This window comes from Phasianus colchicus, chromosome 1, assembly GCF_987193195.1.
Source record: "Phasianus colchicus chromosome 1, bPhaCol1.hap1.1, whole genome shotgun sequence".
Lineage (NCBI taxonomy): Eukaryota > Metazoa > Chordata > Aves > Galliformes > Phasianidae > Phasianus > Phasianus colchicus.
The window spans coordinates 190585332-190610731 of record NC_143436.1 but is presented as its reverse complement, the minus strand read 5'-3'; the positions used below and the strand labels follow the sequence as shown (position 1 = coordinate 190610731).

General features: G+C 39.1%; 1 protein-coding gene across 10 annotated transcripts in view; it reads left to right on the top strand.

The window, feature by feature from the left end:
• The window catches only part of DLG2 (discs large MAGUK scaffold protein 2), a 1008740-nt gene that overhangs the window by 904515 nt on the left and 78825 nt on the right, over positions 1–25400 (top strand). For all 10 annotated transcript variants that reach the window (XM_090134092.1, XM_090134093.1, XM_090134091.1 and 7 more), the window contains one exon: positions 13122–13236. In XM_090134092.1, coding sequence (XP_089990218.1) covers positions 13122–13236 — 115 coding nt within the window. The remainder of the gene's footprint in view (positions 1–13121; positions 13237–25400) is intronic.

Below are 25400 nucleotides of genomic sequence, written 5' to 3'. Positions count from 1 at the left end.
ACTTTAGGAATAAAAAAACTGCAAGGAGAGTGGAACACCAGAACAGATTGTTTGGGATGGTTGAAGTCTCTCTGTCTCTGGGGATCTTTGAGAACAGATTACATAGACATCTGTAAAAAGATTTAATTGTGACTTACATTCCCTGAGGCCTTTTTGTTCCCATATGGCTTTGAGGCTGCCAACCTCTCTGGCTTCCCTCCAACCTGAGAGCTCGACCTCGTGCTCCAGTTGCAAGTTTCTTATTCCTGGCAAAATGTGAGCATGTGCTCACATTAGGCAATTCGATTTGATGCAGTCCTTTACCACTGAGTCATAAAATCATTCAGGTTGAAAAAGACCTTCAAGATCACCAAGTCCAACCATCAACCTTACCTACCGAGTTCTGTCACTAAACCATGTCTCTTAGTGTCACATCTACATATCTCAAATACCTCCAGGGATGGTGACTACACCACTGTCCTGGGGAGGGAGCCCTTTCCAAGCTCCAGAGCTTGAGTATGCTCTCTGCAAATAAATTCTTCCTAATATACAATCTAAACCTCTCCTGGCCATTTCCTTGCATCTCGTTATCTGAGAAAATGAGAAATCACTGTGGCCTAAACTAAGTAATTCTACCTTTCTTTGAAAGAATTCAGCCAGTTGTCACCATGCAGAAGATGGTTAGGAACCTGATCACAAATCTCAGACCATAGTATACTTCCTGATGATCTCATTCAAGTCTCATTCTCATTTGATCTGAATATGTGTTTCTCTTGGGATAGTGCATAGGGAGCGAAATTCATCCTTTGTTCTTAATGGTTTGTGAGGTTTTATCCTTCCTGTCCAAATTGGGTCTGAAAATTTTATGGGTGTAATATTTATCAGTGTTAAATCACACAAGTGAAGGGATCACCTTGATCCATCCAACTTGGATCATCCTGGACATTCTCAAGTAGTGATGTGGAAAATTAGAGAGTCTTGGAGAAGTGAGTCCACCAAGGCTGAGCCAAAGTACACTGACAATAGAATTCTAAATAATATCACCATGTCTGTCAACAAGCTCTTCAGGAAAGGGAAAAGCATTTTGCAGGGAGTCACATAATGAACGGATGTCAAATAAATCTTAGGGCAAAGCCATAGTCTGCATCTTGAAAAATTGTCATTGTATTAAAAATTATTTCCTCACTGAAAATGAGTCTAAAAGAATTTGCCTTTAAAGAGAACATATGGCACTGCAGTTCAACTGCTGTCACTAGCTGTAGGCTGGTAACTATGGGGAAAGTCTGTGCCAGTAAGCAGTTAACATTTGCAGTGACCCCTTTTTCTCTATATCCCAGGAAAGCATCCTCTCTCCCTTTCTCTTTCTTTTCATTCTATATATACATACATACATGTATATGTATCCTCTCCCTCTCTCTCTTTATGTACATGTATGTGGAAATGCAAGAAAAACTGCTCAGAGCAGAAGCTGTGGAGCAAGATGAACATATATATGTTCCCATGCATATATATACGCTCATATAAATGCGCTGAATTGACTTTCTGTAAAGTAGTGTAAAACTCTGATAAAACAATTATACCCAGCATGTTAGAATAGCAAAGTGTTCACGTCAGGGAACAGAATGCTGGTCCTTGAGAAAATCTGATGAGGTTGTCATTCTTATTTTGAGATGCTTGTCAGAATCATGAAAGAATAACAAAGCCCGAATATCAGGTGGGATATTTTCAACACTTCAGTTTTCTGCTGATCTTGAAGCCTTACCCATAACATGGCTCACCAGCACAGCAGGGAGAGAGGATGCCTTCCTCTTCCCATAGAGTTGATCTGTGGGCTGAGGTTAGGGACTTGGGTAACCCATCACAGAACACTAAGAACTGGCACAGGGAGTAATAATGACTGTGTGAATATATATGGAACTACAGATACTGCTTTATCTGAAAATGACACCCACAGTGCCTATTGTCAGGAAGGAAGAAAAAAGAATGATGAATGCACTCAACAGATTGGAAGATGCGTAAGGAGAAGCATACTTTAAAATGTAGTTTTAGAAAGAAAGAAGAAAAAAGAAGGTTGATGCAAAATGGGATAGAAGAGTAATACAGTTTTATCAAATGTACAGTCTAGAAAATTTTCCTCATATCAGTCTTTGATGATGCATTAAATTTTTAGAGAAGGACTATGATGGGTGCAACATATCAGATTTTTCAGGGAATCATTTGATACTGCGTGATATAAGGCACTGCTATTTAAACCAGTGAAGACAGAGATTAAACATACATTGTTAAGGAAAAGCAAGCATAATAGGTAACACTGCAACAAAATATTGGATTGGTTGTTTAGCAAAATGCAGTTTGGTAAGTGGATCTCTTCTTTCTGTAAATCTGTCATGAGAATCAATGGAATCGATGGAAAAGAGCAATTTCAGCAAAGGCAATGTGTTGGTGCAAAAGCCAATAAGTAAGTTTTGACTGCATTTAGTTAGAAGAATGAGTCTAGTCTTTTGAGGACTGGATTCCGTGTGTGGTCTGCCAGCAGTTATGAAATGCCAGAATTGAACTCCTAAGACAAGATTTGAACAATTTATGATGAGGTTTTTGTTTTTTTAGTTTTCATTTGGAACTGGACTTAAGAAAATCTTGTCCAACTTGGGCTTTTATGCTGCAAGAATGGGTTGCTTTGTTCTGGGTGATGAGCTCAAGAGTAATGGCAGTGACTGCAAGGCATTTCTTTGTATTAGAATGTTTTTCATACATTATTCCAGTTTCACATGATCTGATGCTCAAGTTAATCAATACTTCAGAGCACCAAGGCATTCACTTATAGCCTCTGTGTCTAATTAGTAGTCAATTGCACAACATACATGTTTGCATCTAACTATTCCAAAATCCTTGTAATATCCCATGCAAAATCCTTCTAATAAGCTAAGTGGCATGCAAGGAGCTGGACTTATCCTGAGGTAATGTGTGTATTTGTCTTTTTCAAATGCATTCAGGCTTGTAATGTGCTCGATCATTCTATACTGCTTGTTAGCATTAGTAAAGGTAATCCCCCTTAATCAGGAAGTACTAGCAAACTAATATAATTCTGTGTCTGTTTCCAGTACTGTGTCTTTAAAAAGATCAGTACACATGTGGGAATGGTTTTTTCCATTTCATTTCTTTCTGCATGCTTTTCTTTTTGTTCAGTACATCTGGGTTATTTTTCATGGTTTTGTTTTTGTTTTTTTTTTTTCTAATCGAAAGGCTTTTGTTCCTAGTTTTGCTCAGATCTTATTCATTCAGCAGAGCATCCCAGACAGCCTTGGGAGATTGTTAAAGATACCCTTTTCTGGAAGAGCAGTTCATATGGATATAGGAAAGTGAAGGAGTACGGGAGAAGATGGTTACTGCCAAACAGATTTTGAAGGCAGGCAGTGAATCATTTATTAATTGCACTATTTAATGTAAGCAAATAGCATGAATCACAATAGAAAAACAGATCAACCCAACTAGTATCCTTATTATTTTTCTTATACTTCTGCCAAAATTCTATTTCTGTTGATCATCCTTCTGATCCCTGCTTTAGCTAGAATGTGAAGCTATCCTTCATTGGGTACAACTGCATGATTTGTATTCCTCCTGCTATTTCATTTTCTTATTCAAATTATTCTCTTTAAATAACTTGTGAGTGTGGGTTTTGTTGTTGTTGTTTTGTTTGTTCGTTTGTTGCTTGTTTTGGTTTGTTTTTTGTTGTTTTTTTTTCCCTGAAAGTTACTGCTTTCATGATGTTTTATGGAATTAATAAAATCACATTTGCTTCCCTACCACTCTGTTTTCACAAATGAACTCTTATAGGAGCCCCATTGTTATCTCTTCCCACTCCATATGTCTCAAAATTTTGTGGAATAAAACAAGAAAACTGGCATATTATGTCTTTGCTGTGAGATAGTTCCTAAAAATTCACTTGAGAGTTTTGAGCCTGATTTAGCAGTCTCTCTATTTTTTTTTTTCACTTCACTCTGAAAAACAGGTAGGTCATATTGATCTGCGTTTCCCTTTTTATTCCAAAAAGCGCATAAGTACTTGTTAATTTGTTATTGATCCTGAAGACATAGAATCATAGAATCATTTGGGTTGGAATAGACCACTAAGGTCATGTAGTGCAACTGTCAGCCCACCCCTACCGTGCCCACTGACCACATCTCCACAATTCTTGATCACCTCCAGAGGTGGTGACTCCACCACCACCTCCCTGGGCAGCCTGTGCCAATGCCTCACCACTTTTTCTTAGAAGAACTGTTTCCTAATAACCAACCTGAACATCACATGGAGCAACTTAAGTCCATTACTTCTTGTCCTATCAAAGAAATAGGATTGTATCCTTCTTTTTTTTTCCCCCAAAAAAAATGTTTAGTGCAAACCAAATCCAGGTGGCATCTTATGCATGCAGTAGAAGATACTGCCTGCCCCAGTCTGGCCTTAGCTCAGTATGTCTGTATCCTGCCTCTTTACTTTTGCAGGCAAAGTTTCATGCCTAAGTGCTTTCCAGTTTATAACAAACTCATCCATGTTAGCCTATGTAGGTCTAACCCATTTCATTCTTACTGGCATATAGCTGACCTGATGTGGCACCCACAAGACTTTTGGAAGGAGGAAATTTACTAACGCTTGGAGGAAGGGTAGGAATCAGGATCTGAAAAAGAAGAGTAGCTTTCCACTGTAGATGCAGGGTTACTGACGACCACAAAAATGACTTCCCTGCATTGCCATGCCTAAGATGTCATCTCTGTATTTTGGTTCTTCCTATCAATTCATGTCTCTATGAGCTTGAAGGAGGCTAAGCCAGAACCATCATTAAGAAGATATGGCTAATCAAGATAAAATGCTCATCTCCCAAGAAATAGAACTACTCTTGGTAAAAAGCAGAAGCAAGAAAAAGCAATGAAGCAATGATAACAAGTAACAGTTGCCCCAGGAAAATGATTCTGGATGAGAAATTGTGGAAATTGAATAAATGTCTGAAAATAAGGTCCTCCATCACTAGCCTGCAGCAATGAAATAGCTAAATGAATTCGCATAGCTATTAATAGAAAGTAGAGTTTCTTTTAAATGTCCATGTAAATATTTGTTGAAAGAATTCCAATGCAGTTAAGCTTTTTTCACCTTGATGGAGACTCATCTTGTGCCTAAAACACCAGAGATATCACTAAACACTTCTGCAGTATACGAAACAGTAACTCCTACAAAGCTATCAAGGTTAATGAGACATATGCTGCTCTGCTGGGCAAGCGTGGCTGTGCAAGTCAGATGCCTGGGGTAAAGAGATGTACCCAGCCTTTCTAAGACCTCACGCTGTGCTGTCAAGGCAGACCATATGTGATATCTCTGTTGCAGATCTGACTTTGTTCTTTACGTGCCTTTTCCTTCCTTGGATCTGTACACACAACGTTGTCTAAGATATTAGCTCAGTGTGAAACTCATGGAATTTGAAAAAGTACCCCAAACAGTCCTGTTTATCATCGAATCATAGAATTGTATGAGTAAGAAGGGACCCTTAAAGGCCATCCAGTCCAACCCCCTGCATGAACAGGGACACTTACAGCTCCATCAGTGCTCAGAGCCCCATCCAGCCTGACCTTGAGCGTCTCCAGGGATGGGGCATCCACCACCTCTCTGGGCAACCTGTTCCACTGCTTCACTACCCTTACTTTAAAACATGCTTTCCTTGTATACAAACTAAATCTCCCCTGTTTTAGGGGAGGCAAGTTTTTGAGAATACAGTAAAGTTCTGTGTGGGGAAAAGCTTTCCAGCATCTTAAGAGGGAAGGCAGGGTTGTTTGTTAAAGCTGCTGAGTGGTGTGCAGTTTCCCTCAATGCCTGGGAGAAGCTACAAGAAATTCCCAGCTGGGGGAATGCAAGCTGACACTTCAGAAGCCAAGGATAGGCTTAAGAGCACGGGTAGAATAGCACTTCTTTGGGATACGAAGTCCTTGTCACTCAATAATAGCTTGATTTATTTTAGTACGTCTCTTTCATTATACAGAACAAAGATATTGAAATGAGAGCTTCCAGAGACTAATTTGGATTGGAATTATATTCCCTCTGACTATGAATAGAACACAGTATTAGTCTCCTGAATGTAACGTGGGAGGAAGATACCGTTTCAGGTGTATTTATATTCACAACTAACACAATATAAGGGCTGTATCTAACGGTGCAACGGATGGAATAAGCATTATCCTCAGTGATAAAGTAAATGAAAATAAAGATAGCAGTGATATGTAGGCAATCAGGCCAGCTACATAACAAAATTTTAATTAGAAGGCATGCTCAAATGTAAATACCTGTAGATTAAAAAGACAACAATCTAATATATCTAAAAAAAAGACATTATTTGTCCTACTGTGCTGAAGTTTTAAAGGCCAAAGCAATGAGTAAAGTCAGTAAGTATGCCTTTGTCATTGTTGCTGAAAGGTTCCTGAAAAGGTGTGTAGAAAGTATTCCAACGAAAACAAGGTGATATATTCAAAGTCATAAAAACTAATAAAATGTAAATGTATCTTTTCTTTCCTCAGTATTGAAATCTGTGTTTTTCATTTCCTTTGAGTGAGCTCAAGGGAGCTATATGACTGATAAGAAATAGGAGTCTAACATGTTCTGTTGCTCGGTGCATAGTGAATGGAGTAAGTCTATTCAAGCAATACTTTCTCCAGTAAATAATGTACAGTACTGCAGTGTCTACCGATGGTGTTAGATTCTGTGTGCATTTTTTTTTCCTGTCAAATGATGAATTAGCTAATGTTATGTCTAACTGTTCTTTGGGACACATTAAAAGCATAGCACTTATGGTACAATGTGAGATCCAAATCCCATTGGTCCATAATCACATCCCTGGCAGTGACCAACATGGGATATAACGTATATGATACATAAGGAAGCAAAGGTACAGTGAATTCTGTTTAACCATGGAATGTTTCTTTGTTTATCCTTTAAGAAATTACTAAAGACCACAAAGATTTTTCAGCACCATTAGTTTGCTATAAAATGCTTGCCATCTCAGGCTACAAAAACTATTGAATTGAACTTGTAGTCATCTGAAAACAGTAGTCAGAGTACTTTTAGCAAAAACTGATTCACGATAAATATTAAACAAAAGAGTCACAGCAGTTCATGTCTTTTGGCCACTCCTTCTCTTTTGATTTTATGTGTATTGATCAAAGGCTCCGTGTTAGGACGCTGACAGGCATAGCCAGAAGTACTACATCAATTGAACATGCAAATTGCTGCATTATGTACTGTCATATAAGGCTTACTCTTTGTAGATTACTTAGGTTCACATTATAAATCAGTGGAAAGCAATTATCAAATTGTGAATCATAGGATCGTTTGAACTGGAAGGGACCCTTAAACGCCATCCAGTCCAACTCCCGTGCAACAAACAGGGACACCTACAGCTCCATCAGGTTGCTCAGAGCCCCATCCAGCCTGACCTTGAATGTCTCTGGGGATGGGGCTTCTACCACCTCTTTAGGCAACCTATTCCAACACCTCACTACTCTTATTGTAAAAAACTTTTTTAAAAAAACCTTTCTCTAGCTTCTGTGTATAAGGCGAGATGGTGACTGGACAGCATTGCAGGGAAAGGGAAGAAATGGAAAACAAATACATTTTTCAATTATTTTAAATCTTAAACCATTCAGCCAAGCTATCTGCTAAGACAAGACAGAGGGAGAAAAGAAAAAAAAAAAAAAAGATTTGCATAAATAGCATAAATAATGTTACCATAATAATAGTATCATTCTTGTTGCTATCTCAGATGTGCAAGGCAATAAGTTCATGACTCACCATAGTGGCATACAATCTGTATTTCCACAAAACAGAATTTTAAAAACATCACAGAAGGTTTAAACTGGCCTGGATCCACTGAAATAATGCCAAATTGATACTGATGGGGAAGCTGGTCTGGCAGCCATCCCTTTGTTATAGAGTCTAGAGGTATTTGACACACTCTTTTGGAGACAATAAAATTCTGTCTCTGAACTAATTCCTTTTTAGTTTATTTTGGGTTTTGTTGATGTTGTCGTTGTTGTCGTTGTACAGTTGACTGTTAAAATTCAGTCGTTTGACTTCTACATTCCTTCCACACTCCAGTGAAGTCCAATAGATAAACAGTGCCTTTTCCAACCTCCCACTTGTGTTATTAACAATCACTGCTTCAACATTTACTGAAGTGGGTTAGAGATGCAGCAATTAGGAAATCTGTTATAATCTAGGAGCAAACAGTGATGACCCTGAATTACACAGGGAAAGCAAATTTTAATACCTGCTGACAGAATGAATTTCTCTCTCTCTAAAAATGTCAACACTAAATGTTCAAACTAATAAGGACTCGAACTGTGATGCTGTACTACTGTTCTCACTGTTGTATACTGTCAGCACTTCAGTTGCTTAGCTTTATTTGTAAGATCAGGATTTTTGTTTTCATGTTCTTAAAACTTAGTTAAAGCTACAAATTGTACTACAAACTTAAAAATGAAAAATTAATAGTATTGTAGCTTCAAGAAACTCAGGAACTTTTTCATGTAAAAGAGCTGCTGCATCTTGATTATTTTATCTCAGTTATTTTTTATTTTATGACCAAAAATTCTCATCAAGCCATCTAATATAAAATCTCTTTGCTATTTCTAAATTTAGAAATATTTTGTTTTCCACTACAATCTTCTAAAAATCTCTTTGTGTTTAGTCTTTTGTGTTCATTTCCAGTCTCTCAAGTGCACGTTAGACTTCCGAGTGCTTTCTTATATCCTCAGGTCTAATAAATAGTCTTTTAGACCATTTTTCATACAATCATAGACTCATTAAAGTTGGAAAGACCACTTCTTCTACTCCAACCATCAACCCATACCTGTGACCACTCTAAACCATGTCTGTCAGTGCCAGATCTATGCATTTCTTAAACACCTCCAGGGCACTGACTCCCCCACTTCCTTGGGCAGCCTGTGCCAATGCTTCACCACTCTTTCTGAGAAAAGCTTTTCATACTATCCAAACTGAACCTTCCCTGATACAGCTTGAGGCCATTTCCTCTCATCCTACCATCCTCCCTGTTACATGGGAGAAGAGGCCAACACCTACCTCACTACAACCTCTTATCATGGAGCTGTAGAGAATGATAAGGTCTCCCCTGAGCCTCCTCTTCTCCAAACTTAAATAATCCCAATTCCTTCAGCCATTCCACGTAAGACTTGTGCTCCAGATCTCTCACAGTTTCATTACCCTTCTCTGGACACACTCCATGGCCTTGATGTCTTTCTTCTAGTGAGTGGCCCAAAACTGAACACTGGACTGGACGTGCAGCCTCTCCCGAGCTGAGTACAGGGGATGATCTCCTCCCTGCTCCTGCTGGCTGCATTATTTTTGATACAAACCAGGATGCCATCGGCCTTCTTGGCCACCTGGGCACACTGCTGGCTCATGTTCCGCCCGATGTCAGCTAACACCCCCAGGTCCTTTTCATACCCACAGCCTGACCCAAGTCTGTCTGACCTCAGCAATTACATAGATTTCCGTTTGGTCGTTTATTTGTCCTTTCACCTACTATGTGATTTTATCACTTTCATAAGCTACCGGAATTAGTTTGTTAGATCATTAGTGATTCAGGCAATTTGTTGGACCTCTGCAGATGGATTTTGGTACGTACAAATTTGGCAAATTTTACTAAGATGCAGCAATGCTTCTACCTTTCTTGAAAGGGCATAAAATTAGTGAATCAGCCTTAACTGCCTTTCTTGTCAGTATGTCACAACTTTAGTGCCCTTTTAATTGCATAGGAACCTTTCAAGTGTGTTATTTAGATTCAGAGGTGAATCTGAAGGAAGCGTGAAACATTTTTCCAGACTCTAGTACTGCCACTGTTCACATCTAGCAAATGCAAAGCTATTAAGAAACAGGTCCTCTGGAATGACCCCATATATAAAGAAGTGCGAAGAAAAAAGGGCCTTTTCCCAGTGGGGAGGACTAACAGTTCTGATAGCAGAAATGGAGCATCATTCTTTCATTCCCTATTCACATTTCAAATGCAGCAGTCAGTGTAGTATGTAGGCATCAGTAAAAGAAGAATGAGGACTGAGATTAAAGAAGCTGATCTGAGCTGGGTTAAATACTATCTGCATTGACTGTCTTTCTATTTTGTGGTCCAGATTTTTGTCAGAAGAAAGGGGTAGGAGTATATTTCAGGTTGGCTTTTTTTGCTGTACAACATGAAGGTGCTAATGTGGGAAAATACAGAGCCATAAAATTGGTTATTTTCCAGTTATCATGTATTTCAAGCCAAAGGGGAAAAAAAATCCTAAGAACACAAAGGAAAAGAATGATCATTCTTATTTCAGTATTTCTTAAAATGAAGCATGGAGTAGTCATTTGAATTCTGAACTCCCACCACACACTTATTTAGATTATTTAGAATAAGTTTGTAATCAGTTGAAATCTATCGATGACAATTCATCTTGCAGTTAGTTTCCCTGCCCTGAGCGCAGGGTTGAAACTGGATAATCTTTGAGGTTCCTTCCAACCCAACCCATTCTGTGATTAAATTCCAAGTTAAGCTCCAAGTGCCCTTGCAAATCAGAATAAAAGCTGTAATAGCATCATCTGACCAACCCACAGTCATCTGAGCATTGCACACTGATGTTGGATTTGCAAGTAGCTGGGTGTTGTGTTACTCAGATTTTCAGTCCTCTCTTCACACTCTGACTCCCACACCTTACATACAGAGTCTGCCTGAGACATGGTTGTTTAGTAAAAGAAAGCTGCCATTACACAGCTGCTCTGATGCAAATCATTCAAATCTTTGTCCTCATCCAGGTAGAAAACATCAAAGAAACTGAACTGTGCTATGTAGAATCATTCTTGATTTGAACCATTAAAACCACTATTTAGAAGAACCATTTGAATTGGAAGGGACCTCTAAGCATCATCTAGTTCATTCTCCTGCAATGAACAGGGACATGTACAGGTCAATCAGGGCACTCAGAGCCCTGTCCATCTACATCTTCACTATCTTCTTTCACGTATCCAGCACACAAAACAGACCTAGTAAAAACCCTGATATCATAGTATTCCATCTTTATGCAGAAGACTGATACTGTGTGAGCTACAGAAATGGAGGATCTTTCTTGTTCACCTTTCCTGTTTGCCAAGAAGAAATGTTAAGTCTGTTATAATGAAATAGCAGTTTTAGACAAATCCCTGGTTGGAAGATGGTTATTTACTAAATGAATTGTAGAGCGGGAGAACAGAACAAATATGACTCACATAGAGAAAACATAAATCCTAGACTGGGATAAATATTTCAGAGGTAAACCCCACTTTACAAAACAACACAGGTTTGCAGGAGCATTAGGCCCTTCAAGGCTTTTAAATCACCGAGAATTTTGAAGAGGTGCTGTAGGTGAAAGAAATAAGAAATGATCTAAAGAATAATTCTGAAATACAGTCTGTATGCAGGAGTGTCTGTTCTCCTGACATGCAGAATTTCAGCTGCAGTTGGTGAAGTCACAGGTACCTGGGAAGGCTGAAAAGCCTATATCCCAGCAGCACTTCCCAGCTGATTGCCAAAGTAGACACTGTCACTTAGAAAATTCAATAAACAATGCCAAAGAAGCTCAGTGGAAAATAAGCCTGAGTGTAACAAGAGGAAAAATTAAAGTAAATAAATAAATAAATACATGGAAGCCCAAATTAAACCACTCTGGTAAGGCATTTTGATGGTAGCTAGCGACTGTACAAAATGTAGGATCTTGGAAATGTCAAATGTGGTTATCCAATGAAAAGTTAAAGGGCATCAAATAAAATGAATTAGTGCTAAAGACATTCTGGAAACGGAGCCAGTGTGAACACCAAATTATTGAACAAAAATAATGCTGAAATTTCTGCTAGGGGAAAATGAGAACATTGCTGTCCTACAGAACTCTCACGTAGCTCAAACAGCAGCAAACAGGGAGCAGACTGATAGTTTGTAAGTGCACAGCACAGATTTATTTGCATAAACTAAGAGGTGATGTGATCTGTTGAGTTGTACAGCCATCCTTTAAGAGAAGAAACCTTGACTGCTGGTTTTGCTTCTCCTCCAGACCTGTCATGGAGAAAACATAAAGGAGGTTGTGGGTTGGGGGTTGGCCTCTTCTCCCAGGTAACAGTGATAGAAGGAGAGGGAATGGCTTTAAGTTGCTCCATGGGAGGATTCAGGTTGGATAATAAGAAAAATTTATTTATGCCTGACCACTGGAACAGGCTGCCCAGGGAGCTGGGAGAGTCACCATCCCTGGAGGTGTTCAAGAAATGTGTCACTGAGGGACATTTAATGGGAATGTGTGATGGGCTGATGGTTGGACTGGATGGTTTCTGCCAACCTTAACGATGCTATGATTCTATGATTCTAGATCCTGCTTTTGAAGCAGTCACTGTAATAAAACGCTGAAATGTGAGGAACATCATTTTGCTGGCATCAGTCTGCAGCATCTTACTCTTCGAAGTGCCACTGACTCAGTGAAATGAATCTTTGTCCACCCCCTCAAGTTAGTCGCCAGCTCACATGGGTAGATTTCCCAGTTTGGGGTTGAGTTATGATTCTCTGCATTGCTGGAGCATTGCCTTTACGTTGTTGGTTTCAAGAAATTAAAGCTTTTTTCAAAAACCTTATTTTGGGGGGATAATTGGATTTTGATGTATTTCCTTCAGTTTAGTGAGATTTTATACTCAGTACTTGAATAACTAATAACTTCAGTGCATCATTCCATTAACCCTATCAAGGTATCTCATTGTTTGGAAGAAGATATGATACAGTAGAGATCTGTTTTTAACATCCCTTTTGTGGACTGCAGAGTACTCAGTAACACATTTTAAACCTAATTCTCTTCATTGAAAGCCAGGAAAGAAGATCTAGCTGTTTGAGGGACTGCACAGTCAGTATGGAAAGTGCTGAAAGTTTCATGTTCTGCAATAAAAAAAGTCATATATTTACTGAAGAGATTCTACTAGACCTCAATTTTCAGGACATGCATTACTCTTGTTAATTTAATATTCATTTACATTTAGCAGCCTTAATGATTATGTAGGTCAAGAAAACTCAAATATCCTTATTCTGTGTTTTTTTATCTCCTCAGAGTACGCTCGGTTTGAGGCAAAAATCCATGACCTGCGTGAGCAGATGATGAATCACAGCATGAGTTCTGGGTCTGGCTCCCTGAGGACTAATCAGAAGAGGTCACTGTATGTCAGGTGAGCAGGGAGAGCTTTCTCCTGGGAACATGTCACCAGCTTTCTGGTCCATGATTGACTTTTGTGCTATGGGTTCAACTGGGTAGTGGGGACAGTTTGAGAAGCTGAACTGAACTGGATTGAGAAATGCATCAATCTTACAAGCACAACGTCACTGATGTGAAAATTGAATAATGCCATATTGCTTAAGCTTATCATTTCAAGCTATTTTCAAAGAGCATTATACTTTTATAGTGATTTGGTTTTATGAGATGAAGATCTCTTAGCCGTTGTCAGCTCTTTTGATATCCAAGATGGATTTTGTGGTGTAGTGACACATTGTGATCTCGCATGGGGCCTTAACCAGACATGGAATGATTGTTCTCATTAAAAGTATATTCTCTGTGAATCATCCTCCAAAGCAAAGACTTTCATATACTGTTCTAAACATGTGCCAGTCTGCTGTTGTCCCCTTGCTCATAGAATCATAGAATCATTAAGGTTGGAAAAGACATCTTAGATCATCTAGTCCAACCATCCACCTACCACCAGTACTGCTCTAACCACGTCCCTCATTGCCACATCTCAACATTTCTTGAACACCTCCAAGGATGGTGACCTCATCACCTCCCTGGGCAGCCTTGTTCCAATGCCTCACCACTCTCTCTGAGAAAAGTTTTTCCTACTTCCAGCCTGAACCTCCCCTGGCACAACTTGAGGCCATTCTCTCTTATCCTATTGCTTGTTACACAGGAGAAGAGGCCAAGCCCCAGCTTATTACAAGCTCCTTTCAGTGACTGATAAGGTCTCCCCTGAGCCTCCTCTTCTCCATACTACAATAAATTTACCATCTAACTTGCAAGATCAAATATGCAGATGAGACACTTAACAAGATAATGTAGGTAGCTTAAATGGGGCAGTGAGCAACACAGGAATTGCCTAACTGTGGGCCAGGCGTAGCAGTTACAGTTTTCCTTGGACTTAGCAAGTCTGTTGATGGAAATCATTTCTGGCTGAAAGACCAAGAGTCCTGAAATTGGCCCTAGAAAAGTTCTTGCTGTCACTCGTGCCTTTGGGGACCCTGAAAGACTATAGGACTCAGTGCCAAATATTTTAATAATCTTAATAAATATGCTTCTCTAGGTTTTTCATTTTTATTTTTTTCCCTCATGCTCAGCATATAATTTGAAATTCCTGACAATCATGAAATAGAGGGAAGCAATTTGTCAGCCTCCAGGCAGTGATAATTATTCATGGGGGAGCTAATTCAGGTGATAACATTGCAGAGATCCAATTAAGGCTAAATTCTCCATTTTGTCATTATGCCCTCAACGTGAAGAGATAAAGTAACACGGAAGGATGGAAAAAAAATACTAGCACTGATAGTCTCATTCTAGTGAACAGCAACTGCACTGAGCTCTAATTGGTACTGTTGCCAGAAAGGGCAAGAACTGACATGCTGTGGATCAGTGTTAGCAGAGAACTGTTGGACAAGATCAGGTTGAAAGTGTTTGATGCATCTCTAACCTCTTCTAGCCTCTCTGGCTTTTTAGTTGACTTCTGAACCTATTCCACCTTGACTGGATATTTTCCAGACCTAACAATGAGTGATTTAGTGGTAGGGAGTTATGGTCAAGCACTTGAAATTGCATTTTCAGAAAAGCTACAGTCACTGGACATGTAGGAACAGATGAAGCTTGCTTTGCTGTGAGGAAAGCCAGGAAACCAAAATGTAGATAACAATGGCATGCGAAATCCATGCCAGCAACCACAAGTCAATTGAAGTGTACACACAAAGGGTCCTGAACAATTTGCTGGTTTGAGCTTTGTCAGAACTCATTACCCCTCTATCAGCACGGATCTGGTAAGCCCTGCTGAGAATCAGGGCTTATTAGCTTCCACAGCAAGCCAAGCTAATAAATCTCTGCAGAACCTGGAGTAGCCTTGGTCCTCTGTGTTTTGTACTAACTTATGTATTCTGGATATGGTCTGTTCTCACTAAGCTGATATGCTTTGGTGCTTCACTACAGAAGTCTTTGTGGTCTTAGCCACATCTCTAAATATCACTTCCCAAATCAGAAGTGTAACATTTGTTTTTTTTATTCCAGACTTATTCCAAAAAATACCCCAAACCTCTAAAGAAAAAAACCTCAAAAGCCTCAAAAGCCTTTACATTTATTAATGTAAATTTGTGCAATCAAACCCACACAAATGGCTGTGTCCAGCTCTGAGAAATCTACTTGGGAAACTTTGTATTTTAAATATTATTATAATGTGCAGTGCAGCAGAGCCTGGAGCATTCAACTAAACACTGCTTCTTCAAATCATACAGTAATTAAAAAGGTAGCTTATGTCTACATTAAGCACTATGGAAAAAAATAAATATGGATTGGGAAATGTGCTTGTTTACTGAGATTAAAATTTTCAGTGCACTTTATGGATAAACTCTTTACAGCCAGTAACCCTGTAAAATGCCTGGGATTCAATGTATTTTGGTATTCTTATAACTCAAGGCAACTTCAGTGGCTTATCCTGGAGAGAATCTGCAAAAGAACTAGAGGCAAATTACTGTGTGTTGCAAATCTGCAGTTGTAAAGACAAGTTAATGATTTTCTTTCTGTTTTCCTTTCTTTGGTATGTAGTGATTTTGCTGTTCTTCACTGAACATAAGCAAAATTATTTTTTAGCCGGAGAGCTTAGTCAAAGCAAATACCACTGCAAGGAAATAAAATAAAGATCCACATAGGTTGAAAATACCTATCATAATCTGGTCATTGAAAAGCCAACAGAGAAGAGTGTGGGAAAAACCAATGCTCTGTGAGGAGATCTCCCAGTAGATGTAGGGCTCATTGGGTGCAGTTTTCTTACTTCCCATGCATTCTCTGATTTACCCCAACCCCAACATTTGCTGGGCTGGGGGATTTCACCTCTGTTTTGAGGACCCCCATCTCAGCCCGCAGGCACCTTTCTTCAGTTTCACTGCTGACTTGGAAAACTCTTCAGAAAACATGGCATGCCAATAAACCATTTTTTGATCCATCATTTTATTTGCTTGTGGTCCACTACACAAACCTCATCTTCACTGTGTTCGTTTTGTTTCCCTTAACTCTTAATGACCAGAGTATTCATCTATATTTTAGCTAGTCACTCTGAGGTTTCCTTTGGGTGGAAAGAGAAGGGCATCTCCAGGGAGGGAATCTGCCTGCATCTTATTCATCTAACCTGTTCTAGACATCTGTGATAAAAGTATTCTCTCCATAGAAACTTATGTTTCTACATCTGTATCTAGAGAGCAATCCAGACCCTTAATGTAATAGCACAATACTTTCATTGAGATGTATAAAAGTAGTTACATGAAATGAAGAGAGGTGGAAGTGTAACACAGAGATAATAGTTTCAGTGTAAGACTAGAATTATTTAGCAGAAAGAAATTGGAAGTCATACGTAAATGCAGATTCCACAGGAAAGCAATTGAGAATTATTTATTCAGGATAAATTGTGTCACCTTTAGACATGGACTTTTTTTCTGTGCATACTTCAGTGGTTCTGACTTTTTGTTGTTGTTGTTGTTATTATTCATTATCCCAGTCTGTATTCAGACTTTCTGCTGCTTCTTAGAATATTTTCCAGGAGTTTACTGAAAATTTTTTATGTACTGCCTGTTCCTTTTGTATCAGAGAAACTACGTCTCTCTTTGGGGTGTTTTCAGAGACCTCACACCACTAATGGCAAAGTATTGAGAGACATCAAGGGAAGACTGAGCAGTGGGACTTGCTGTTAATTAGGAGCTCACAATCTCTTTGCCACTTAATATCTCCAACGAGGAAAAAAAGACACCGAAACAGAAAGTGTGAAACAGCAAGTTCTATTATTTATAATTCATTCGTTGCTAGTGGTGAATGAACTTAATTTGAATTCAATAACTGACAAACTGACATGAGAGGATAAAAAATTCCACTGTTATCCTTTCTAATTCATTGGAATTCAGCTATCAGCTCATGATTAATGAGGGAAGTAAGCAAACTTTTCACCAACTAAATGCTGCACTGGGCTGTATACATACATAGGTCCTTCAGTTTTTTATATGCAAATTCTTACCTTCCCTTTTTTTGTCTTTTTTGTTCAAGTTTTTAAAATCTGTTGCTGTAAGACTACGTATTTCATTGTCTTAAAATAGATACATGCATTGCTTTGTCCTTCTAGATCAAGATTCACAGCCAAATGTTTTCAGCCAGCATGTGGGGACTCTTAAGAAATGCCAGATCACATTATTCAACCCAAAGACTGAAAATTGGCAATCCTTTGAAGAGTCAAGCATTAGGGAAATGCAGTCCTTTATGAAATTTGGTGCATGCAAGCAGCCATTGAAACTTCTATGTAAAATTATCTACCTTTGGAGGAAACTGAGATGAAGGGAGTTTCTTCTGTTGATTTACTTGATTCCTCCTGAACTTAAAGTATATGTTCTATATTTCTGGGGGTAAAAATAGATACTTCAGTAGCACATGCTTTATTGCTGCTAGGTGCACAAAGAAAAGGCTTTCAAGCTACTATAGGGATTCCAAGAGTTGCTTTCTTATGTTTTGCAATTGATAAGCTTGGAATAAACATACAGGGTGCATTTAATCTTTATTCAGACCAGACAACTTCTGAAATAATGGCTGGAATTAAAAAATTCCAATGGGCCAAAACCACAATCAGGTGCTGTGCTGCTGTATCACTCAGCAGTAATGACTCAAAAGCTTTATCAGCACCCCTGTCTTCTCACTGCTGTTTTACTGTTTAAAATCTGTTTGATGTGGTCAATGCAAAATCACTGCACCTGATTGTGGCTGTTTGCCCTGTATAAAGGGACTGGTTGAGGTAATTGAAATGCGGATATTTCAACTCCAGCACTGCTTTCAAATCTATCAGTACAAAGCAAATTGTATTAATAGGTGGGCATGGAAATCAGAGCTGGGACAGGGCTAGATCCAGCTGTAATTTTGGGAGCTGGAATTTCTCTTAAATTGAATTAATGCTAAGCATTTTGTAGCTTTGATAGGAATGTGCTGTGCAAACAAAGCACTGTATATTAAAAATGAATGCGTTCTGGTTCATTATCATTGAGCCCTAAGGAACAGAATCTAAAGATTTGCCATAGCAACTTAACAGCAGCTGAAACGGAGTTAAGGTTGAGACACTTTGGGTTGTTTACTCCAATTCCCAGCTCAATAAATTCTCCATTAGGTCTCAGACACCTTTATGTGCATTTCCCAAACTTCTAAGAAATCAGCATGATGCCTTATTGCTCTGAGGGAAGTTGGTTGTCAACAAATCATAAAAATTCTAACTTAGGAACTTTGCCAAATTATAACTGAAGAGTTCGGATGAAGCAGCTTATGAAGGTTGCTTGTGGCATGCAGGGCTGGTTTCATGTGATGTCTGTTACAGCCTTCAATCTCCCTGTCTTTTTGGAGACAGTGAACCCCCATAGATCTCTGAGCATCAGATCAAGGCTCCATTGGCAGAACTCTCCTGGGATAGCTGCACAGCAGGTTTTGATAAGAGCAGTCTGACATCCACATGATAAATGTAAGCTTTGAAGACATCCCAGCAGTGAAATCTTCACACATGACAATGTCAGTATGGGTGTTGGAAAGATTTACCGAAGGAAGCAGGGAGAGAGCTATATGAAATGCTCATACCTAAATATTGCAAGGAGATTATATATGCTTATCTAAATATCTGTAAGGGTGTATGTTAGTGGTAAATATATGCTGTATTCACATGTACCTTGTCTTCATTTAAGCTAGTTGCCCAATCTCTCTCTAGAGTCAGTGCTGTGCTCTTGGCACTTTACAATTCATCTAATTCAGAAGTAGATTGCTCAGACAAATCATGCTCTAAGATTTGTCTGTTTTTCACAGATGAGTGGAAGGAGCCTAAGTGATTAGCTGAGATGTAAACATCTATATTACAATCACTTAAAGTTTTGTGACTTGAATCCCACCTACACTGGCACATACTCAGTGTGCGTATATTGTAGAAGCTGTAACATCATTCACTACAGCTGTTTCTGAGGTGAACTCTTATCCCTCAAAATTCCTTCTAAATTAGTTTGCAACTTGAATTAGCACTGCTGAAAGTATTGATGATACACCCATTTTCTGGTCATGATCTTCAAGCTGGATGAGTTTAGAATTCATACAATATCCCGAGTTGGAAGAAACCTGCCAGTGTCATTGAGACCAGCTATGGTATCAATCTGTACATCTCTCTCAGGCTTCACAGCACTGTTAGTCTGAATTTCTGGGGCCAGGGTGTGAGTTTGACACATAGGTATTACTGTTTGAATTTGATAGAGAAATAGCTACACTTACAGAACTGTGCCTGTACTTTAGTAGAATGATAGAAACTCTTAAAATTCTCTTTACTGAAAGGCAAGTGGGGATAATTGAAATTTTAGTGCAGTTTGTTCACTTACCTTGGCTTATTCTTAGGCAATTGAATGGTCCAAATTATAGAAGATAGCAGAGAGCTGCATTTGGAAAATCTGTGTAAAATGACAGTGTAGAAAGTTGGGTTTTATGATGTGTTTATCAGACATGTTTGGAAGTGATCAGATAAATACACACAAAAGCTACACTTGTGAATGGACTGTTGAACTTGAAATGTCTTTTCAGACTGGAAAATTGAGACTGGTTTGGAAAGTGACTCATTTCACATGTACTGGTTTTGTATGAGTGTCTGAGTTGTTACTACTTTTTAGCTGTTCTTTCTCTGAATATGGGATCCTCTCCAGATCCTGCTGGCAGCAGTGAGCGTTTTCATTGGCTTCAGTGAGCAATGCTGAGAGCCAGAACCAAAGTGCAAATCTTTATTTTTCAAAACAAGGAAGGTCACTCTTACATGCTTGAGAGACCTTTTCCTCGGGTAGTTGTTCAGGATCTGAACCAGTATTAATTGAATACTCAGCTGTTTTTTAGTTATAAGAGACACTGAGGAACAGAGAAGGATGAGGGATATGGTGGAAGATAAGATCACCTAAGACAACAGCAAAACGTCCAATACAGTTATTTTGAAATTTGTGTGTAGTATCTGGCTCACATAACTTATGATTATATGTAAAATAAGCAGGAAAATAAGACAACTCTCATATACAGTAATGCAAATGCAATGTTTTCTGAAGAGCCTCAGACTGGTTATGTGCTTTGAAAGATCATTTATTGGCAGTTACAAAAACAGCCAATGTCTTTCTCATCCTGCTGTGCTAAGTACATAAGAAATTTTAAATAATCAACTGAAAATTGAGAACAGGGAATGTCTGGTGATTGACTCAATTTATTGGGGTGGTCTCCCTGATGTCACCAGAGCTACAGCATTTCACACTTTCAGTTATACCTGTCAAGTTTTCAAAGGTCTTTAACTGAAATGCTGTAAGACACACAGCTGTAAAGGTTGTTAAAGTTGGAAAAGACCTCTAAAATCATTGAGTCCAACTGTCCACCAATATCACCCATAGTCAACGCACTTGATATATCTTCAGTTGAAACAATCAGCCACCTCACAAACTGCAGCAGTTTTTCCTGATGATTACTATATTTCTTTTTATTTTGCAGCACAGATACTTATGAACAGTTAAGGAAAAACGAGGTTAGTCTGCAATTTTTAATAACATGTCAGAGACAAAAAAGAAGCAGTTAATGGAGAGTGAAAACAGAACATGTAAACAAATCAGTCAAAACAGCCTCGCCTTAGCTTGACACTTCATATCTACATGTTTATCAGATCTTCATACTGATACTCTTCAGTATCCAGTGTGAAATGAGTCCAACTGACTCCTTCCTGAGATGTGGTTCTGCATCTCACATACTTCTCACACATCAACTCACTCCTTTGAAGTTCAATATGGTGACCCCAGGCATGCAGCATGAGATCCCAGAGATGCTGGGCACTTGAGCTGCATTGATGCTGCTGCCTGGAAAAACCACATATCACCCCAGCCCAATGCACTCTGCCCAGCTGCAATGTGAAGCAGCAACTCTGTCACCGAAGGCTGAATCTCCAGTTGTGGCAAAAAGGGAGAAAAAACAGATTAATTTGCATTTAATTGTGGTTGTAGTTCTGCAAATTATATAATTTCTGTTCAAGATGAAAAGCTATTGCACATGGTACTAAGCACCTAGAGCCTCACATAAATACACTGCAGCCTACGGTAAATCTCAGATAACAAGCTCTGCTTAAAGCTCAGAACAGAAAGCAGCTCCTTATCAAAGCCCTTCTTGTTTAATTCATCTTATCTTTACATTATCAGTAGAACTTGTTAGATATGAAATAATTGGCTAAGATCTGAAATTGTGTCCTTAGTGCTAAATTATTAATGCCTGCTGAAGCAGCTTCAGTAGAAATAAGTAGTGCATATTTCTGACCATTTTCCTTATTTTTCTGTTTCATAAGTTATTAAAATAATCCAGTCCCAGAACAGGTACATTGCTTGACATGTGATGCCTGTTCTAAAGAAGCAACACACCTTTTTCTTTTCTTAAGAGATACTTTAATTGCTTTTCATTGCACATGTATTCTGCTTTCCAGTTCCCCAGTGGGACTGCCTGCATACTGACTGGTTCAGAGCCTCATCTGGCAGGAAAGCGTCAGCTAGAATCATTTTCAAGCTAGAAGATGATGATGAAGAACTTGGCCACGTGTGGAAATAGGATTTGTTTGAAATTTCTATAACCAAGATAGTCACAGCTTCAGACAGCCTCATTTCTAAGCAGAGACTCAGGACGTGATCTGTCAGTGCAGAGGGGGAAAGTGACAATGAAGATAAACTGTCTGAGGTTTAAAATGCCTGAAAGTGAGTCAGCAAAACATGCAGTTAAGCTTTGTCTGTTCTACTTGAAAAAGCAGTCTACTCTGACAAACAGTTTCTTAAACTATTTCCACATCAACAACTACAGTTGGGCACCATCAGTTTGTGCAGTTCTCAACTGGAAAAGTACAGTTAGATCATGAACATAGAGAAGGAAACCCACTGAAATTGAAGCTCATGGAAATACAGTCAAAAGGTTTGAAATCTAAATATGTTCATTGGCACAGCACTGGCTAGTAGATGCTCATAGAACAGTGGCCAATGTGAGACAAAGAGATAAGATTGCTTGGCTCTGTTAGGTTTTCCACCTTGGCATCTTAAATGGAAAAGCTATAAAGAGAAGAGGCTCTCCAAACTATCTGCACTGGTAGAAAGCTGACAACAGTGTTGAAAATGAATATAACTGCTGAACAGAGCGGTGGGAATTCTCATTTAAAGAGACTCCCAATAAAGATAAATGAGAAGGAACTTTTGTCTCACTTCAGGGCAGTCCATCTATGAGAAGGAATCTCAAACAAGTTAAGTGATGAGGCTGAGGAAGAGATCAGTGCCTTCCCATCCCTTTTGTAGAGGTACCAGAGAGAGAAATAACTGTGCTAGCTCTACAGCAAGCCTGCAAAGGACGTGGGGAATTGTCTATCAGAGATGGGAAACATGAGGAGCAATTCAGCAGCTCCATCTGGTCACTCCTTGATACCCTACACTAAAGTCTTGCAGCAGAAAATCTGGGACCTCCCAAGCCTCACTAGCATCACATTGAGTAGATGCTGCTTTAGATGCAGCTATGGTGCAAACTTTGCTGGCAGTGGTCATCACGTGGCATCAGTCAATAAGCCTGGTAGGTAGGATCTAATCCTGTCTGAATGTGTTTTGCATTCAGAGCACACCGAATAGAAAAGCATATCAGAGATCAGCACATTTGTGTGTGTGTATGTACGTACATCAATCCAAAAGTAATGCTGTCTATTTATTTCCATGGGAGCAGCAACAGATACAAAGAGCACAATATTAGCTAGAGAAAATGCTCAGGTACAAAACACTATTTTTCTGCATAGCAACCACTGATGAGCTGATCAAGACACTAACATGCTTGTGTAGAAATGTAGCAAGTAAAAGAAGACAGAGATGTTTGGTAAAGTCAGCCAGATGTTCCTCAGTAAATAAGAGTTAAGATAATTCATACACATTCCATAAATACTACCTTTTTTCTGATGTTCTTCAGTTGACCTTGCAGACAGTGCAATTCTTTCACCCAAGATATTGCACTGCTGTAATTATTGATACATCTGCTAGCACCACATATTCTTTACCGCTGTACAAGAAAGACAATGGTGTATTGCTGTTTCCACTCCCACATCCTCTTCCTAGTTGTTCTGAATGATCCTGGTGGGGCAGGCATCTGAAAGCTTTGTGAAATATTAAGATGGAAGCAGTCACTTGGGTGAATTAGAAGGATTTTTTTGGCCTCATATTTCTTAACACTTCTTCTTTTATGCCAGTTTTGAATAGTTTTTACCATGCTGATCATAAGTGTGTCCTTTCTATATCCAAGAAGTATTGGTGTTCCTTTCTTTCTGGGAATCAAAAAGGTCTGTAAGTGTTACCTCTGCAGCCATATAGTCTTTATTAATGTCCTTGAGACACTTTAGAATCCAGGTACAGGTTGCAGTCACTAGCTGTTGTAATTGAAGACACTGCAAGACAATTTCTACAGATAAATATCACAGGTTATCTATCAGTCATGAAGAAGAAACACAAACTAATGGCCATCAAGCGGTATTTTGCTTCTTTCACAGATGGTTCAAGACACAGAATCACACACATTTCAGACCTTTCATCTGTTCCCCTCTGCATCCAGGCAGTTGGATTGAATTTTTCAGGATTCATTATACTGAGACTACTGAGAGAACTCTTCTTGTGTGAGAAGTACAGCTGAGATTTGAAAAATGTCCATTTTTTTCTGTAGGAGGAAACTGCTATCTATGTGAACTTATCTTGAAAACAGCTTAACAGAGACTTTAAAAAGAATCAATAACGTTTTCAGTGGAAGTGCAGGGGCCATGAAGCAGTGTTTCTAACGTGATTCACAGGTTCAAAATGCAATTCCCTCTTCTGATATTACCACTGAAAGTGATTTTGTTCTTCTAGTACGGTAGTATATCCACGGCAAGCAATTGCAACAAGAAGGGTCTGCTGCAGCAAGGAGCTGGGAATGCAATATCCTGTGAAATGCCCTGCAAAGGATATTTACCTTCAGAATGATTCTGCTGTGATGTCTCTTCCAGACATGCTGTTACAGGCAGATTTTTATGACATCCATTTTCTGTTAATTTAATTGTAAATTTATCACATTATTAAATAACTAGATTTTAAGGCAATTTATTTTTGTTATTTAGCCCTGTTACTGTCTGGTCCTGATCTCACAGTTGCCCTTCTTTACAGAAAAATGGATGATCTACACTGGCATTAACGTGGTCAGAAATAGGTTCCTTAAGCTGCTGATAGAGTTATTAGGAGCTGCTTAATTTCAGCACACAGCTCTTCTTCAAATCTGATTCATATGGGTTTCACTCTGTCTGAAGTAAATCCTGGCTAAGTGCAATTGCTGTCATCAGTCTTTACTCTGGTTTCAAATCAGAGTCATTCCAGAAGTAAAAACTTGAATTCTTCCTTCCTCAGTGATGTTAGCAAATGGATTCCTCTTGAAAATCACTTAAACTTCAGCAGAAATTTCAGCAAAACTGAACTGGGCCTGAATTGTGTGGTTGTCTCTGGAAATCTAATCATCTAATTAGATTTGAATATTTTGTTTGAGTAACTGTAGCTGGATCCAAATCATAGCAGTAAGGAAAACAAAATATGACTGCATACCAGCTGACTCACTTACTATCAGGTCCTGCCTTGAGCTTACTATCCAGCCAGACCTAGAAGTTGCTGTACGAGGTGATGCACACATTTGAAGCCCACAGCCCACACCACCTTCTGATTCAGGTGCACGAACCATGGACATTCAGCATAGGCTGTAAGCTTCCCTGCACGGAAGAAATGAAGCCTGGCAATCATGTATAAGTTTCACTGATACTGGGGCAGAGACGTGGATGGTTTTACCAGTTCTGTTCTTGCACATAAATCTGATCTCATTCAGCAAGTGCCTCAGAATTTACTATAGTAGAATCATAGAATGGTTTGGGTTGGAAGGGACCCTTAAAATCATATAGTTCCAACCCCCTGCAATAGGCAGGGATGCCTCCCTCTAGACTAGATTGCTCACAGCCCCATCCAGTCTGGCCTTGAATGCTTCTAGCAAGAGAGCATCCACAACCTCACTGGC